Source organism: Lissotriton helveticus, chromosome 5_1 (genome assembly GCF_964261635.1).
Source record: "Lissotriton helveticus chromosome 5_1, aLisHel1.1, whole genome shotgun sequence".
Lineage (NCBI taxonomy): Eukaryota > Metazoa > Chordata > Amphibia > Caudata > Salamandridae > Lissotriton > Lissotriton helveticus.
In genome coordinates, this window is record NC_136065.1 from 2085459081 (window position 1) to 2085478991 (window position 19911).

A 19911-nucleotide genomic window follows, 5' to 3' on the forward strand; every position below is an offset into this window, starting at 1 on the left:
GTGAGGAGTAGCCTCAAATGACTTCTAAACAGCTCCTCCTCGCCATTAAAAGTTTGATCTTTTTTAATTTGTGTGTAAATTAAATCAAATATTTCATCCTTTATGTATTTGTTTGATGAAGGCTTGTTTCTACATTTTTGTGTTTTGTTTTGAGGTTCAAGTCCTCAAAACTGCTTAAGTCGGAGTCCTCGGCTCATGTTTCGATTGACGGGGGTGCATGGATTCCAATAATGATTCAGTAGGGCTCTCTGGATTCCCATAATGATTAAGTGGGGGGTCCACAGAAGTACAAAGGTGAAGAACCACTGTGACTCTCAATTATATTTTCAATATTATATGTACACATAGAGAGAGACGAAGAGAATACATATCATGTAGCTGTGTAATATGGTCCAATATTGCCATCAGACTATAATTACCATCAAGGTGTTCTAGTGATACTTATAAATGTCACGTAAAGACCAAGATGACAATATGTGGCAATAATACACATCCTTCATGTAATGCATTTTTTTATGACTTGATTTATTAATTTGGTTTTAGTACTTGTTCGAAAGATTTGGAGAAATTGAGTGCCATCCATTTAGTATTCATTGTTTGCTTGAGACTGGAGAAAGGTCTGTCAATGTTTTGAGAAATGTGTGTTTTTGTTGGGGATAATGTGCTAATGTTTCTAATTAGTTTTATGCAGCAATATGTACTATTACAAGTCAAATTTAAATACAAAGGTAATTCTCTAGTCTAAAATGTGTATTTTTGTAGAAAATTACACGATAGAGTAGGTTTAACTACATATATATGTATATATGTAGTTAAACATATATATATATATATAAATATATATATATATATATATACACACACATACACATATGTAGCTAAACCTACTCTATAGTGTAATTTAAATACTAAGGGAATTCTATAGTCTCAAATGTGTATTTGTGTAGAAAGTTATAATATAGAGTAGGTTTAACTACATATACGTATATGTAGTTAAACCTACTCTATAGTGTAAGTTTCTAAAATATTACACATTTTAAACCAGAGACTTCCCTTTGTATTTAAATTTGACTTGTAATAGTTCATATTATATATAGCACAATGAGGCACAGTGTAACTTCCTGCTGACAGGATACTTTGATTGTGATGTTTATTTTCACACACACTGGGAAGAGATAGTTTGCATAAAAGGGTGAACTCGTCAGGTGTGCTGAATAATACTCTGAGAGAAGCACTGTCATTGCCAAAGGGTTTTCTCTTACAAGGATTCAGAACTGTGAATTATGTTAACTAATTCACAGTTAAAATCTTGTGTCTCTAAAATATAACCTATGAAACCACTTGCAAACACTCGATAAGATTGCTCAACCTTGGTATGAGTAGGGTTCTGAGGGATATATATGCAAAAAACACCCTTCTGAATCTAGAAGAAGGGGCATACTCCAAAGAATATATGGAAAGTTTCTTTAGGGTATCCAATCTATGTATTTTGGCATCAGTCAAAGCTGACTCGTTTTGGTGAAGCTGCCTTGATCACACGATCAATGATTGGCCCCGCAAGAGGTGCCCAAGCATATGTTTCAAGGGACTGTTTCTAACTCCTTTCTGTGGGATATTTCTATAGGTAAACAAAAGACATGGCAGCAGAAGGTCCCAGTTCCCCCTGAGGTTCCTTGACAGCATTCCCATCATGCTCTTAAGGGTCTTGTTAAACATTTCTGCCAACTTATTGGATTGCAGGAGGAATGACGTAAAGAAGTGATAGGTATCACCAACTTGTTCCCACATCTGTGCCATAAAAAATGAGGTAAAGTTGTAGCTGGGTCATAAACCACTGTATTGGACAAGCCAACCAGCCCTCTAAATCCCTAGGAGTGCCCTTCCTACTGCTTTTGCAATCATGCTCCTCAGAGGTACAGCCTCTTGAGACCTGGTGGCAGGGTCCACCTTAATCCAGATATACTTCCTGCCTGATGTTTGGAGGTGGGACAGCAAGCAGACAGATGTCAATGCCTGCTTATTTGAATGGAACACAAATGAGTGGTAGTGGCACTTACCTCCAGACTTACCACTCAATTGGCACGAATGACACGTTCTACATACCTCCATGCATCTCTGAGCAACCCTGGACAGTAGATCAAAGTCCAACCTATCCTGGTTTTTTTATGCCCAAATATCCTGCTAAGGACATTTCGTGGGACAGTGACAACAGGAAATTCCTGTACGCTAGGAGAATCACGATCCTCTTACTGACCAATGGGTTAGGATTCCAGGGCTCACTATATGAAGGTCTATTTTCCCAGCCAACCCAGTCAACATAATGCCTTCAAGCCACTCCCTTCCCGACCTATTTGGGTTTCCTTCCAAAGCCCCACAATTGTAGGAAACTCTTATTATTCCGAGCAGAATTCCTCCCGGGTAGGTTCTCCAAAAGCTAACAAATCCAGCGGCTCTGGCACTAGCCCAAACTGCAACACCTTGTCCACGTAGAATATCTCATCTTCCTATCCCACCGAAATAAGGACTAAAATGGCACAGGATGTGCCTCCCACAAGCTGGCTTGATATCCTCACTACCTGTCTCCAAACCTTGCAATTCTGGGATGGTCTCAGTCTCTTCCTGAGATTGATGTGTATCCGGTGCTCTGGTCAATACAGCAGATGTGGTCCAAGCCATGAAGTATCCTGGCACTAAAACCAGGAGCAATCACATCACTCCCCACCAGACATTCACCATCTAGCTTCTCTCTCACCCCTACAATGACCATGGCTGACTTGTCACTGAGTTCTACCTCAAATCAAACAATTGGATACTCCATATCATGCCCCTCTACAACAAAGACTGAGCCACCGGCACCACAGAAAATCTCCTCTGGTTACAGATACTTTGTCTCAGTTGCAGCCCTGTGGGCACTTGAGCCTTCCTCCAGCTGATGACCACTTACACCACTAGCCCTATGGTATTGGATAACAGTGCTTCAGAACATCTGGGTCCTTTTCCCAGAGGTCCCATCACCCACAGTCAATACATTTGTTATTAAGGGAATAGCTTGTACAGGGTCTTTCCCCTGACAGGCCCTCTTACATATAACTGGCAAGTGGACAGTATGGGCGGATAAGTGAACCTCCATTTTGTGTTTAAATTTGCATTATAGTGAATTTTACGTTTCGCCTTCACAGCACTTGTGAAATCTCTTGTAATGAAAAAAACAAAAGTTAAAAGGGGCTTACTTACCTCTATTTACTACTGGTTAGCTCCAATGCCATTCTTGTTTGCCTGCTTCCTATTGTTCAGAGCCTCCTCCTCGCCTCCAGCTTCCCCCTGGGCATCCAGACTTTGTGGGTGCCATGGAACTTGGACCAAGTACTGCTTCCTGTGGTCAGAGTCCTTCCACTGGCTGCAGGCTACTGCAGGTACTCTTTTGTTACTTTTGGACATGCACTCTTACAGAGACATGTCCAAAAGTAACTCTCCATTTCTGCACCCATGTTTCCACCACCACCCAAGCCGTCCACTGTTTTCCTGTTTCTCAAACGTTGTCACTTAGCCGGCGTCCAACTTAAGAATCATTTCACTGACCACTTACAATCCATTCCAGATTCTACTTCAAATGCATTCAGTGTAGCCCTACCATTTCTTACTTTCCACAAATTCTCAATACATAAATAACCCCAGAAGGTAAAGAACACGTGGGGCTAAATGGGCTATACTGCAGCCAATGAAGCCTCTCTCTGGCCACCATCATGTGATCATATTTTGTGAAACCATCTGGCCTTCTAACTACAGCATTGGATACTTTTTGCAGTCTGAACACGAGATAACAAAACAGCCTCCCAAATGACACATGTGTTTTTGTTGCAGTTTTTATACTGTACAAACACAGCCCATGTGTACCGGAGCGCTTTACATGGGCACTACATTACTTTGCACTAAGTCAGATCACAATAATAATGCTTGGAGTGACCATACCACATTCATTTCACCCAAACCCCGCCCTCCTCCAGATGTCCGTTCTGTTTACCCCACCCTCCACTGTCAGTTCTTTGTACCCACCCTCCTTCCTCATGTTGCTTGCCCCTCTTGATGCACCCCGTGCTTTTCTAAGACATAGTGCACAGCTGCAAGGCTGCTGGGCAACATGACTTAAAGGGGAAAAAATAGTGCTATAGCGCGGTCAATTGTGGCCGCGCAATAGCGTTTTACATTTGTTTTGTTTTTTATTATGAGCCATGTTGCACAGCAGCTTGCAGAAAACATTGATAAAGCCAATAGATCTTGCATATGTGAAATGTATTCTCTTTGCCAATGCTTGGTGTAAGAATGCATGATAGTACACATTTCTACAGCTAACATGGAACCACAGATTGCCCTTGTATTGACGACTAACACATTCACAGACAACAAAGGCACAAGAAAAGTTATTAGAACAGCTATTTATGTGGAATATGTCTTTCAACTTTTACTGTGCACCAGCACCCCAGATAACTATGCAAGTGTATAAAATTGATGTAGCAAAGTTTGAAAGCTTTCTTTTGTGGGTACTGCACATTGGATGCATATTAGTTTTTGCGATCATATCTTTCTTTTATAAATAAATCGTTTTCTATTTTCTTTTTCAAGAAGCTATCTCCTTGCGAGTTTCTCCTTTGATTCCTCATTCTATAGGAAACTTTCCCAATACCTTAAAATATGTAGGAATGAAGTTGCTGTGCAACTCATGGCACAGAATACTTAAGGAGATCCCTCTTGGATTTTCTGCCGTTTGGTTTGCTGTTCATACCTGACTCCTCGCTGTTTCCTGAGACCTGGTGACCTGGTGTGCCCCTGCAGGGCGGAGGCGGCTTCTTTGACGACTCGCCGGACCCGCTTCGCGGGTCCCGCAGCGCGTCTGTGGCAGAGGAGCCTGATAGTCTCAGGCGTCTGTTGGGAGGAGCGCGGGAGTGGCGGCCGGACCAGCGGGGCTGCGAGCTGTTAGGCAGGGACTCCAGTCTCCAGGAGCCCCTGCGCGCCCATCAAGCAACACCTGGGCTGCTCTCCCCGCTGGCCACGCCCCCTTGCTTATCAGCCAACGACAACAGTGCCCATAGTACTTAGGTCCGCGGAGCTTCCGCTACGCGGGAGCGTGCCGGGAGAAGCCCGGGACAAGGGCGGGACCGTCTGTGGCCGTCCGGGGCCGCTGGAGGCCGGGCTGGGCCACTCCGCTGATCTTTGCATAAATCTACTAGCTAACAGTCAAGCGGGCTTTCAACGTCCCAACATGCCGGACCACTTCAATGGTCCAGTCCTGAGGTCCCCAACGGCTGATGTTGGCCAATCTGTGGTTGGTCCCTTGGACAAGTTTTTCAATCGCCCCGTTAATCCTGTTGACAAAGAGCTATCGCTGGCTGAGAGGCGCGCAGAGCGCAGACTATCAATTGAACTGTTAAAGAATTCGGGGGACAAGCGCTCTGGCCAAATTTATCCTGCTTTAGTAACACCATTGTCCTCACTCCAACTACCTGATTTCTGTAATCTGGGTCAAGATGCAAGCACGAATGGGGACAATCAGGGTAGCGTGGGTGATTCGTCTGTCTCCCGTGCAAGTGGAAGTCCTATCACAACCCCAATCCCCCTACCTGTGGTAGGTGCTCCACTGACCAACTTAAAGCCGGGTCTCAAAAGGAAAGGTAACTATACACCTAGGAAAAGCCTTCCCCCTAAACCACCCCATAAACTAAGGAAAGTTAACAAAAGCATGTATCTTAGCAAGACAGCTACTGTAGAGAGTCGAGGGGGGGAAGCCGCGCTAGAGGGGGTAACTACACCTTCTGGCAACTTAGATCCTAGTTTACCCACCTCTATAGATAGAGAGACGGTAACAGTTGACACACAGCCGTGGTTGACTAGCTTGCTTCCCGAGGTAGAACGCTTATTACGGTCCCTATTGCTTCCACTAGAAGAACGCATCATAAAGCTTGCTGACCGCTTAAACCATTTTGAGCAGGCTACTTTTGACAATTTCTTCTCGACTAAGGCACTATTAAAAACACAATTAAGGCAGGAGGGCATTAACAGCTGTAAGACCATTGCTGAAGCCCCATCACATGCTAAGGGTCAAAGGGAACATCTGAACTCGCCCCTGTCTGTAATAACTAGTGGTGGATTGGCAAAGAGACCCTCGAAGTCGCTTAATCCAGCACCACTAGGTATTGTCGCAAATGCACCCATCATTGCATCAACGGGCCAATCTGTCTTGCAACAGCCAATGCCCAGCAGTATTTGCCTGGGTACTGCAGAGGGAGGAGGATCGGAGGGTACCAAAAAGGGTATTGTCGTATCATCTGCCCCAGGAACTGTAAACCAGTCAACAACGATCAAATCGTTACCCCGCCCTGTCCCGTCTGTTCCCAGACCGCCCCCACCACCCTTGAAAAAGCCCCCACATAAGACACCCCCTATGAACCTCACCCCTGACTCCTTCCCCTATGCAGCGGTCCTGATTAATGTCCCACCTCTTCTATCTGGACAGAGAGAATCCTTCCAGACGCTTAAGAACAAAACCATGCACTGGTTAAGGGTGAATCGGCCGCTGCCTGGGGACGTAGATGGTCTCATTCTGGGAGTGAGGCGAATAGATTGGATAGGCTCTACCACTAAAAACCTGGGGGGGGACTGTATTTTGATTAATTTTCAAGATCCAAGGGTGGTGGGGTGGATTACGAGACAGGGCTGGTGCACGGGCAAGGGAGGCATTGGTATAGTCGACCTTACATTTTTCTACCCGCGCCCCTCTTGTGTCTTGACCTCCCTGATTGTTGAGGCGAACGGCCCTGGAAATTGCTTGTGGCCAGGGATTGCAGGCCATCCCATACAGAACCTTACTTACCCTACCATCCAGTCCACCTCTGTTGTGGATGTGTGGAATGATTTAGGGAGGGGGCAGTGACAATCCCTTGACTGTCAGGTTAACAATAGGACCACAACACCCAACAGAACGACTGGTACCCCTTATAGCGGGAATCTAAATTCTTTTGTTGAATCTATCTCGTCGCCCGCTTCTAGGGAGCATAAGGTACTAGGTGGCGCAAGGGAACTAGAGATGGTGCAGATTCCGACAGAGTCTATGTACACCAGTCCCTTGGTGGAAGTTATAGATCTGGTTAATACCATCGAGGCCGGTAGCATCCCGACTGTGACGGATCCACTCCTCAGGATTCTCAGTTGGAATGTGGCCGGGCTGGATAGGAAACTTCCAATGCCTGACTGGAACGCCCTGGTGGAGGACTATTCTATATGTCTGTTCCAGGAAACCTGGTGCAGGGAGCCTTCTCATAAGGCGGGATATTCATCCCACCACATACCAGCGGTACAAACAGAGTGCGGTCGTGGCCGTCCTTCGGGAGGCCTCCTTGTATGGGTAGCTACCGCACTCAATTGTAGGGTGGTTGAGCACGATACTCAATGTCCCGACCTTCTTAATATCACACTAAAAAATCCTAAGGGCCAGGTCATTCTTAATATATTTAACATCTATGCCCGAGGTGTAAAGGGAGGCAGAGAATCCCCCATTATAGCACGGTTGGAAGCCCTGCTACGAGCATCGCCATACAAGCATTGTACCCTGGTGGGAGGGGATTTTAATTGCACCTTTGAGCCTCTTGGCCTTGAAGTTTTAGAGGATCAAGAGGTTGTCGACAATAGGTGGGGCATTCCGGCCTTAGAGCTTAGTCCAATCAAGAAATGGTCGGAAGTGGCGCTCCAGGTCATCTCTATAACATCTGAGTTTGACCTGAGGGCACTTAATGGTAGGACCAACTCCGATAAAGAGGGAGCTCATACCTACAATAGGCCTGCGCACTCCTCCAGGATAGATTATCTTCTTCTGCACACTCATTTGTGGACGTTTGTTAAGGATATGGTCATTATACCTACTGTAGATAGTGACCATAACCTTCTATCACTTACCTTGTCCAACTGGTGTTCAGACGATTCTGGTAGGACCAATCTGTGCTCCTCAGTCCCGGATATGTCAGTTGTTTCGAACTGTGGTCGTCGGCTTAAATGGGCCAAGTTGTCCCTCTCACCTGAGAAATTACTTTTTATATCGCAAAGCCTAGCGGCAGCAGTGGGTAACCTTGATCCCCGGGGGTGTGGGGTGGGGGACGTCCTTCCAAGATTTTGTACCTTAACCCTGGCGCTTAGTGATCTTTTTACTGTCCCAAGTAGCACCAAGGGAAAGAGACCAGGTTTTTGGGCTAGACAGGGGTGGTTTAACCACGCGTGCAGAGAGGCGAAGACTCTGCTGGTTGCTGCAGTTAAATCCAAATCCCAAGAAAGGACCAGGGAGGCCAGAAGGTCATATTTACTATGTCAAAATGCCGCAAAGAAGGAGTGGGAAGATAACTTCTGGCAGGAACTCCTGACGGCCAGTCGCGGGAGAAATGCGAGAAGTTTTTGGAATTTGGTGGGTAGTAGGAAGCGTCCTGATGATACCATGAGGACGTGTACTATTACTGCCAAGGCATGGTTTGATCACTTCTTGGGTCTTTACTGTGCTATTGAAGGCCCACTTAACGACCAATTCATTCTCCCTTCCTATCCTATTGATAGAGATCTGGTTCTTTTCTCAGCCCAAGAGGTTACGAATATAATTAAAAGCCTCACTCCACTAAAAGCAGCAGGCCCGGATGGGCTACCAGGGGATCTTCTTCGTGCTCATCCAGGCGACTGGGGGGTGTTGATCTCCGCTCTCCTCAATGCCATCATGGGGGGAGGGTTGGTTCCAGAGTCCTGGAAAGGGGCCGAGGTAGTCCCAATATTTAAAAAAGGAAATCGGGATCTACCTGGAAACTATAGGCCCATAAGCCTGATTGACTCGACCCAGAAGGTGGCGGGAAAAGCAATTTTGGGTAGGATCCTCTCATGGGTAGACGAAAACCATATACTATCCGAGATGCAGGCTGGGTTCCGTACTGGCACAGGAACCATTGAACAAGTTTTCAGACTCCTGTTACTGTACTGGAAGGTGGTGGTACTGGGCAAGGGCAGTCTTTATCTGGCCTTTATAGACCTAAAGACTGCCTTTGACCTTGTCCCCCGGGAGGAACTCTGGAGGGTGCTGTACGGCCTTGGGATGCCCCCATACATCGTGGACCTCCTAATGAAATTGCACAAAGCCACCTATGCTCAGGTTAGATGGGGCTTGAATGGGGAGAAGACTGACAAGATCAAGGTAGAGAGGGGTGTACGGCAGGGTTGCGTCCTAGCACCCACCCTTTTTTCGCTTTATGTGAATGGGGTGGTTGACTACTTGCTTGAAGATCCAGCAGACGCCCCCACACTCTGTCATGTTAAAATTCCAACTTTGTTGTTTGCTGACGACACCCTTCTCATCTCGAAAACTCCCCAGGGCCTCCAAAAACTCCTGAATCGGTTCCAGGACTTCTGTTCAATGAGAGGTCTCGTTATTAATGTACAAAAAACTAAATACTTAGTAATGAACCCTCCCAGGAAATTGGGGTGTCCCCCTATCTTAAATTCGATCCCGCTGGAAAAAGTCGCCGAATTTGACTATTTGGGAATTCGGCTGAGCGACCGCATGAGTTGGGTACCCCATATCACTAAAATGACACTGGCCCATAAAAGGGTGGGGGGAGCCCTGCTCAAGGAGTATAGCACATCATCGAAACATTGTGTATCACCAATCATTGATATATACAAGGCTAGAGCGGTACCTGCATCGCTATATGGAGCAGAGCTATGGGGTCTGGGCTGCTTGGAGTCCTTGTCCAAAGCAGAGAACAAATTTATTAAAGATTTGATGGCACTCCCGATGAGCACCCCGACTGTACCGATGCTTATGGATGTGGGTTGTAAACCATTGAAAGATCTGGCCCGTCTGCGGCCCCTCCTACTGTGGGCACGTCTTTGGAGAGTCCCGGAACTTAAATCCTATGCAGATGGGCTGGCAGAGATAATGCATTCGGTTGGTTGGTCAAAGATCAAGTGTCTCAGGGACATTAAATACCTGCTTGGGGAACTAGGTCTGGGCAACTGTTGGCTTACTCACTCAGCCCCCCCAAAGGAGATCCTGAAAAAAATATACTGGGGTTGGGTGTCCACTAAGCTTATGAGCAACCATCACCACTGCAATTCCACCGCAGCATTTTTAAGGATTAAAGATGTCACTGCCTTTGAACCCTTTTTGGACATTATCACCATTCCAATGGATCGGGCTCTCTACATCAAGTTCAGACTAGGAACTCTACCTCTAGCTGACCTCCTCTCTAGATGGAACTTGCAAAATCAGGTATCACGCTTCTGTGCGCTCTGCTCTGATTGTTGCGAAACTGTGGCGCACTTTCTCCTTGATTGTCCAGATTATGCGCGCCCAAGATCTGTTTGGCTTAAACCCCTCTGCAACGAGTTGGGTATTCGCAAGCATTCTGAGGCCCTACGCATTTTATTGACTAATACTGCCCCCCCTATTGTTTGTGCTGTGTCTAAATTTTTAAAATGGGCCTGGTTGATACGTCTCAAAAGACTGTCCCTATCGATTTAATGCTTTTCTTAACTAAGTTATCTATTTATTCTGTTTTTACTATGATGTTTGTACAGTCTATGAGTATGATATGTCGTTTTTATATATTCTTGTGTAATGCTTTTATGATATACGCATATCGAAATAAAGCTATCAATCAATCAATCAATCAACTTAAGGAGATAGACAGTTAACATCTCAGGTAGACTATGCAATGATCATCACAGTAACACAACCAGATGCCAGCTCAACAACAGTACAACATCTCTTAAAACTATTTAAAAAAAAGTGTCAACATGTTTTAAAGCAGCTTCTCAGGTCTACAGGCAGTCGCTGGCTGTGCTCTCAAGCAGGTAAGCGAGCATCGTTCGCGGTGAGCCTTCATCAATTCACTGACCTCAAGCCGTTGAAGAGCTGCTTCGATTTATCCAGCAAGTAGCAGAAGTCAGTCACGGTCTTCCGCTCACCCTGAGGGACATCGTCCTCCACACCCCCGCTGGACATAATTTCGTCCGGGACAAGATCACTCAGATCGCTCCTAGAAAGATTCAAGATCAATTTATCAGAAAGACAGAAAAAGGCATTTTATGGACAGGAGACTTGATCCAACATTCCCTCATTAACAGCTTTTGAAATTTTTTGTATCATGGGCAAATCTCAAATTTAAATCCAAACCCTAGGAAGATTCGTTAAGATTCTGGATCAAGAATCACCCGAAAAAAAGAAAACAGGTACCACGCGGACTAAGCAATTATTATGTATGAAAGTAATACTCGTTGGGTCTAAATTTAAAATAGCAGCAAGCATGGAAATGTCTTTGTCCAAGAACTTAACAAATAATTTGTATTATGCGACACAAAGAATCATACATCTCATTAGGGATTTCATAATGTTTGTTGACACCATTCAGAGTCATGAAATAGCTGTGGCGATTTTTAAGTCCGACCTAGAGACAGCTTTAGCTGTCTCACCAGACTCATCATTAAAAAAATTATATGTAAGTATATATAGATATATATATATACACATATATACATGTGTATTTATATATATATGTGTGTATATATCTATACTACTATTATAAAGAGAGAACTGTGTCCTTTGAGCCAGGTAAACTCGAAAAGTACACCACCAATCGCAACACCCAATACAGCGTTGGAAAGGGGGGGTCCAGTAGATGGACATAGGCTATAAAAAAAATAAAAATAAATGTTATTTAAAAAATAAACAATAAAAAAAGTAGTCCCTAAGAAGTAGCGCCGGACGTGTTTGCTAACAACGTGCGTGCTGACATCATCGGAGGACAGGAACGCGAGGAGGAGCAGACAACAGCGCGGGGAGGAGTGGAAAACTTAGCCAGACTGGAGGGAATGAGGTACGTGAACCGCGGGGAAGAGCGGTGAAGTATGGCGCACTGGAGCGGAAAGGAGGACAACAGCGCATGGAGGAGCGGAGAACGTAGCAAGACTGCAGCGCCATGAGGTATGTGAAACTTGGGGAGGAGCGGTGAAGTACGCGGGGAGGAGCGGTAAGTGAGGCGGAATGGAGCGGGATAGCAGACTGCAGCGGGGCGTGTAGACTGGCTTGGTGTAGTGGGGGGGCGGTGAAGTGAGGCGGACTGGAGCGCGATAGCAAAATAAATGATAGGTTTTAAAACGGCTTTCACATTTGGTGCAGACATTTAAGTGAGAGTAGTGGGGGGCGGTGAAGTGAGGCGGACTGGAGCGGGGGCTGGGTTTGTGCGACTGGTAGCAAGCGCTGAGGTAAGGTGCACGCAAGCCTGAAATGCTGCCCCCAGCCCCCTTCTGCCCCGGGCAACGCTGGGGCGGGCTGCTAGTAACTACATACACAGACACAAACACAAAGGAGCTGTCAGCTCTATTTATCGGATGATTTGTTTATGTATTCTTTACATTTTGCTCCCACCCACCACAGGTAACAGCATGGGGCACTGGGTCAGACACTGTGATTGACCCAAAGTGACTTTTGCACATGTGCACATTCACCTCAAAAGTAGTCCACCTGCTTGACAGGCTGGAAGACCAATTTATGTTTTCATTTGATGTTATTTATAGTTATTCTAGCAATAGTTCATTTTTTCTTTAACTTATTTTTTGCTGCAAATATGCACCTCAACTTTAGGCAGTAGTACTTGGACTTTTTTTTACGCCTTTTGCAATTCTCACGTCCTTTGCATATGTTTGTAAAATATATAACTAAATACATTGAAAACATTGGCAGCCTGCCACAGCCCAGACCTGTTGGCTTTGACAATACTTGTTGTTTACTAATTTTCAAAAGGGGAAGAGTGCTTAAGGGCTTGAAAATAAATCCAGAGCATGATCGAATAACTCCAGGTGAAATGTTGAGAAAGAAAGTCATAACATTCCTTACCTAAAAATGAGAACCTTTTTCGAAACTTGGATGAAAACATAAATCGATATTCCAAATAATGAGAGAAAAGCAAAACAGTAAGATCCTGATGCAGATTTTGGCAGACAACGGTGATGGATATGCGGTCTGCCAAAATCCCATTATAACCTATGGGATTAATATTTCGGTGGACTGGATATCCGTCACCATTGGGATGGAGTAACCCGTCCGCCAAGATCTAAATTTGGCCCTTAGTCATTAGATATCCTGCCCAGTGGATTCCTGTTGCCCACAATGATTCCAAATCAGATAGCATAGCCGCCAACTGGAAGTGTCAGAAACAAAATCTAGGTGCATAAACTCGGATGAAAGTTTAGTGCAAAACACAGGCCACTCAGAAAATTAAGAACACATGACATGACATGACGTTTTCCACTCACTACAATCTATGGAAGCCATTGATATTGACACTGCTTCAATAGAAGCCAATGGGGAAATACATTCCTTTTTAGGTCTCGCCTGTCGAAAGATGCGCACTCGCGCAGGCGAAATCTTATGTCTACAGTATGGGTGTGTTGTCCCGCCCCTCTGTTCCATTGGCTAGCTCCATAAATGGAGGCTAGCCATTGGAACAGAGATCTGTTCGTCAATGCCGGAGCAGATTCGTGGGCGTTCCCGAGAATGTTAGGCTTTTGCCCACGTCATGCGGTGGTGGGCGTGTTTATTTATTTTTTTTGGTCGTCATGTTTGGTCATTTTTGGAGTGTCCTTTGCAGGACTGGGCTGCGCGATTGTCGTCTCCGTGGCGTTTCCGTCTTTGCGATCTCCTCACCCCCCCCCTCGTTGCTTGTGTTCAAGGATGGAGAGTGATCGCATAAGGCCTGCCTGCATCGAAAGTAGAATTATCTGTGAGGACCAACGTCGCGCAGGCTCTGGAAAGCCGTACTGATGGCAGGACGTGCTCCCTGAGCGGAGGGCGTTTCTAGATACAACGCTTTAATGCGAGGAATGCTGCCCATGACCCAGCTCTCTGTACATAAAGAAGTGCCCTGAAGTTGCGAGGGTAGGCGGGGAGTGGGGGGTGCCCCTCCTGGGATGCCGGGCGTTCTTGGGCTTTCAGCTGTACTCGCGAAAAGCTGCACTAATCCACTGGGAGGCTGCACTTCGTTAATTTGCATATAGCCATGTCTGAACTGGGGTGGCAGAGTGGGCTAAAGAACGGTGATGGATTAAACCCAGATCTTTTGATTGGGTGTGAGTGTTTGATTGATTCAGATGCTCCGTCCATCACCACCCCTTTTTGTACCGCACTTCATTAAAGGGCACGAGCAGCCACGCGACAATCCGGGTCTATAAGCAAGCGTCTCATGCACGCTTTAAACAGCAGTCCTATGCTCTGCTGCTTTACGTTCCATTGCGATATGTTTAAGGCGCTAGGTTGCTTCACGGCACTTCTTGCAGTTGTGAATGCGAATGGAGGGGCAGGCTTAGTTAGCTGGGAAAAGTGATGCAGGAGTCGGTTGAGATATGGAAACGGTGCAAGAGAACCTATGTCTGGATACACAGTATGCTCGAAGCGCTATAAGTGTCGAGTTGTTTATATCGTTTTTCTTACCAACCCTTAACCCATTTCTGAACCTACTCTCCGCTTTCAGAATGGGAACTGACTTATGGGAAGAAAAATTACCCAAGACCACACAATGCAGCAAATGGGACACAGGATTTTAGAACTCTTGTTTCTTGAATACTGTAGTCATTGTTTTTGCAGTCGGACCAAACATGAAAGACATTGTCATCCTGCCATTTCTCCTTACGTCCTGAACAGGATAGTAAACCCCCCCCCAACCAATCCTGTTCAAAACACCCCCCACTGCCCTCCCCACACTTACATTGGTGCCCTTCCCCCTTATACTCTCGCTGATAAATCACCACACTCGCGCAGACATAGCAGCACTGACCTTAAGCTGCAAAGACGCTTTGCGTTGAGCACGTCCCTTGTGGTACAGTAAGCGCCACGAGGGAACGACGAAAAGCGTATACAAACACAATAAAACAAAGGCAGACTCTGAAGAGAGCCGTGTCTGCAACGGAAGAGTGGTTGGATTTGGAAATTAACTAAAAGAACAATCCCTGGTTTGAAAGGGGGGGGGTTGGGGAGTCCTCGGACTGACCTTTGCAGGCATGTGTTTTGGTATTTATTCTGGTGTAACAGCGACACTGTACACTAGCACTTGTGTCATCAGACCCCGGGAGCCAGCTGTGTTTCATTCTTCCTTCAGGCGGTTCCTTTACTTATTACACCCCCCCCACCCAAAAAAAAACACCTTCATCCCGGTTTATCCCTCTCGTTTACATTAGTTACAAGTTTTTGCTGCTTTCTAAGACACCTGGGACACTTTCCTGCAAGCTTACTACTTTTAGTTATTTGCCAACTACTTGCTGGCCAGCACGACTCCCACTCACGCGTAGCGATCTCCGCACCCGGAGACACCGCAACTGTCGCAGAGAACTCCGCACACCTAAGCATAAGGAGTCGTAAAACTCTGTATGTAGTTCCTGAACGCCTACAAGTATTACACTTACAGGAACGTGCACGTTTACCTTTGTGAATCAAGGGGGCAAAGTCTGTGATCCGATGTGTAGAATTGACGAGGAGCCCCCGTATCTCACATATGTTTACATGCTTTCCACCGACTGGAGCACCCCTGAAGGTTGCCTCCCCCGCCTTCCCTCGTGGGCTGCATGGGTATGCGTTATGTTCCTGGTCCCAGCCCTGCAGAGCGGTGTATGTACACCTTTGTACAGCGCAGCGCACACCCAGGTTGCTCTAGGAACTATAGATACGAGTTTACTCAGTTAAAGAGACTTTGCACACGCGTGCTGGCTATTTATTGATCTTTATATGCATGGCATCGGTTGCAGCCTCTCGTTCCTCCCCCTTCTTCACAGTTTCTGCCTGTTCCCCCTGTACCTGTTTGATTTCCCCATACCGCCCTGCCCATGTTTGTGACTGCACTCACTTTTACCTGCATCTCCGCTCTTCTCTATTGCCGACTCTTCGCGATGCCCGACTGCCCCCCCCCACCTGTTCTCCCTCTCCCTATTTATTTCTTGCTATTCCTTGCCCTCTGGTCTCCGCCTTCTCTCCCGTGTGCTTGCATCTTCCTTTCTTCGCCCTGGGTGTTTTCCGTGTGTGTGCCTTTGTGTGTGTGCCTTTGTGTGCGTGTGTGTGTGTCTGTGTGTGTGTGTGTGTGTGTGTGTGTATGTGTGGGTGCAAATGCAATAGGTCTCACATTTGCAAGAGATTTAGCTAATGGCAATTTTGTCATTTACAATGCCAATAGCTCTAACTTTTCCAAAGGCGAAACCATTGCATTGTAAATGCTTGTTTTTAAATCTCTCACTTTCGTCTTTTAGAATGTTGGCATGTGTGTAAATGGGGCTCATCCCATCTCCCTTTGGCTCCCAGGAGGTTTATTTTCAGTGCCGCTAAAGAGAGGCGGCCACACTTTACAAAGAGTTCCGACCTCAGGGAGGGATGCCGTCACTAGCACCAAGAGGTCTTGGACTAGGCTTTTAAGAGTGCTCTGTTGCACCTGGATGCTTGCTGAGGAGTCAAGTTAATCTCTGCACACCCTTAGAGCCACAAAATCCTGGAAATTCTGTCTCAGACCTCGACATCTTAGCTGTTGAACCAGACCTTTCTAAATATGTTCAATATCCAGGTCTGAGGGCTAAAAAAAAACCACTTTGGATAGCTCAATGGATCTATTATATCAATGACGAATGTAAGCCTGACGTTTCCAATTAGTATTTGTTGTTCCTTCTTTTGTTAATTTGTTTTTCAATATCATGTACTTTAACGTCAACTGGACCATTAGTCAAATAATAGTTCTTACATAGTATTCTGATGTTCGATAAAACACCGTAAACCCACCTAAATGTGTTGACATATTGCTTTCTGGTGACTAAATACAAAAATGTGAAACACTGCTTAGTATCAAATAAGTCTACAGCCAAACAATGAGTGAGCGAGCCTGGGGCACCGAATACCTTCATGACATTGAAGCCGACATCTGCAAGGCCTACTGCACTTGACTATGACCACCAATATCTGCCGTAAAAGGAACGAACCCCATATGAACACTTATCCTTGAGCAACAAATCACAAGTCCCTGTAAAAGGATTATTGTACACACCACCCGCTGCAAGATCAACAACAAGGCACCAGACCAGCTGTCGGCTACCACTGCTATATTAAGTGATGCCAAGATTGTCTGTGGTCCTATTGACTTTGTCCGGCCTCCTCCAACATAAGGTGAAAAGTTCTGTCCAACAAAGTGAACAAAAAATATTCTCAAACTCTCAGAAGAAAGCAGGCCTTTGAGTGGTTGGTGGTCCTAGCACATAAGAAACAACACGTGGCGCCCCCACTTCACGTGACTGGAACATTCTTCACAATGTTTACAGCTTAAAATTCCATATTTAGCCCAAATCCCACACCAATGCTCAAGGCATGTTTAGATTTTAAACTTTGAGAGTATTGCAGCAGGTTACCTTCATCGCTATTAGGTTTTTATATTATAATTGGTAATATTTAGATTACTACAACTTTTAATGTCATGTACATTAGTTACTACTATTAATAGACCCATTAATATTATAACTATCTTTTTTTTTTTTATTAACACTTGCATTATTTTACTACGGTTTCTAAACCCAGCAAAAATGTAGATAATGAAAAGTGTTGCCTTCAGCTGTGATTCTTAAAAATATCACACCCTTGCGATCTACTTATCAAGGCAAGATGTTTATCATTGCAGATATAGTGGAAGACTGTGAGAAGTGGGAGTTCGCGCCCTTCCCCATCAGTAAGCGGCTGATGCATCTCCTACATCTGGTGCAACCAACTTCAAACAAAGCTATGCCCAACACCAGCAGACCACAAACGGAGGTCTATACGCATCTACTAGACACCCGTGCCACTAGACATTCAGGCCACCCAGAAATGCATTCCCCAAAAGGATAATTTTTCTGGATAAAAAAAACTGTAACGAAAATGAAAAGCGTCATCGGAAAACAGAAGAGATAGCGATTGTATTCATTCAGGAAAAAAGTCCCATCCAAAATCGTGCAGTGAAGACAGAGGCAAGTGGACCATTCAACTCTTCTGGTGCCAGAGGTCAAGATACAAGAACCCAAAAATCTGATTAATTACTAAATTTCATGAGGTTCATCATTTTATACAGAAACTACTACAAAAATGTGGCCTTGCTAGCCAATGTACCAAGGCTTGAGAATACAGTTCAAGATAGGCAACCTACAGAGAATCTAAACAAAATCAGGCCCTAAGGGTACACTGATCTTAAATCAAATTGTATTTGTTTTGCTTAGCACAAATCTACAAGTGTCATGACTGTTCAGTCTTTAAATTGGGAACAAATAAATACAAATATTTTAGGAAAAGAGATTCCCCAAAAGATTTAGTTAACTAATATCTGAACTGCAAAACCCCATATGTTTTAGTCTTATCCATCTCACATTGTTATCTAGCCGATAGGTGAATACCATTTGTCCCCTAAAACCTAGGATTCTGGACAGTCACTGGAACATCAACAAATTGGACTCAAAATACACGAGTCAGAATATTACATGACGAGGAACAAACATCACAAATGTTCCCCTTCCATGCTTTTGAAAAAGTGGTCCAAGAAACAATGAGGCTGCCACCAAGATCTATGTTTTCATTAATAAGAAAGCAAAGGGAATGTAAGGCTCCAAATGGTCCAACGGAGACTCAATGAACATTAAGAAATGATTAATTTTAAATTCACTCTCTCCAACCAGTTCTATTTCACTTGATTTGACTTGTAACATTTCTGCACAGGCGTATCCTCACTTACCCAAAACAATACCCCATTTCCTCCAATTTGATTGTCTCCATGACATCAACTGATGAAGCTTAGTTTAAATAAAATAAAGCGGTTTCCTTAGCGGTGTGTTGACGTACCATGATGGTGTAGGTATGGAACTCGTGCTCCGTGGCAACTTCTCACTAGGACCTCCTCACTACTTTAGGACCACGAATAAATGACCAACTCTGCAGACCACTGTCCTGTTCTGATATATCCAATGGAAGTTTTTCCATAACTGTACTACTTTCTGACACATTTAAATACTGAATCTCCTATTTTAAAGATGTCTGGTTAAATCTTACTTTAAACCAATCGGGTCATGGGTTGCAGAGTGGCGCTGCTTGGATGTACGCAATACTCCGATTCTCACGGGACGCCTGATATGACCACCATATAGAAGCATGTCCTTCTCGACACTCCTGATCCACTAGTGCGCACCTCTACTCACCCAGCCATAAAAGAGTTTTTTCCACGACTACCGAAAGATTGGACTAATCGTCCCAAGGAATGTCATAACACACTCATTTTAAACTTGACATTATTGTAAATACATCTTAATCACTTTCGTCTGTTGTTTTCCATGCATTGCTCTTAACTCATAAGATGGCGAAGACGCAATGATGCCCAATAATCACACCACGCTACACTACGTGCAATAACACACCCTGGTTCATGACTGCTACAGGGGCGGGCATTATCAAGAACTGTAAGTCTTACTTTACAATATATCAGTGTCTTGGAGAGCAATTTCTTATACCAAACATAATGTCACGGTGATACCTGCGACGTAGCTTTACCTGCATAGTGGGCCACAAAGTTCTCTCTAAAATGTTTCGACAAGTTTAGTCCTATTGACCTGTTACTAGAACTACACTGTCAGATTAGAGGACTCACATATAACACCGTTTTTTCTGATGTGAGTTCTGAGAAAACTATGTAAAAGTTAGTTTTGGCAGCAAGAAATAAAACTTTTTTTTTAGGTCAACTACCTATGTATTGAATCAAAAAGCAATAATCACTGAGGCCCATCAACTTGGCTCTCTCCCTGTTTTAAATCGTATTAATATACAAACAAATGCTAAAAACCTGAGTTTTTGTATACCGT

At 44.8% G+C, this 19911-nt stretch overlaps 1 protein-coding gene across 2 annotated transcripts in view; it reads right to left on the minus strand.

Annotated features, from left to right (window-relative positions):
• The window catches only part of SCAI (suppressor of cancer cell invasion), a 565718-nt gene that overhangs the window by 282950 nt on the left and 262857 nt on the right, over nt 1-19911 (minus strand). For both annotated transcript variants that reach the window (XM_078646060.1, XM_078646059.1), the window contains one exon: nt 10917-11057. In XM_078646060.1, the coding sequence (XP_078502186.1) occupies nt 10917-11023 (107 nt within the window). In that variant the 5' untranslated portion in view covers nt 11024-11057. The remainder of the gene's footprint in view (nt 1-10916; nt 11058-19911) is intronic.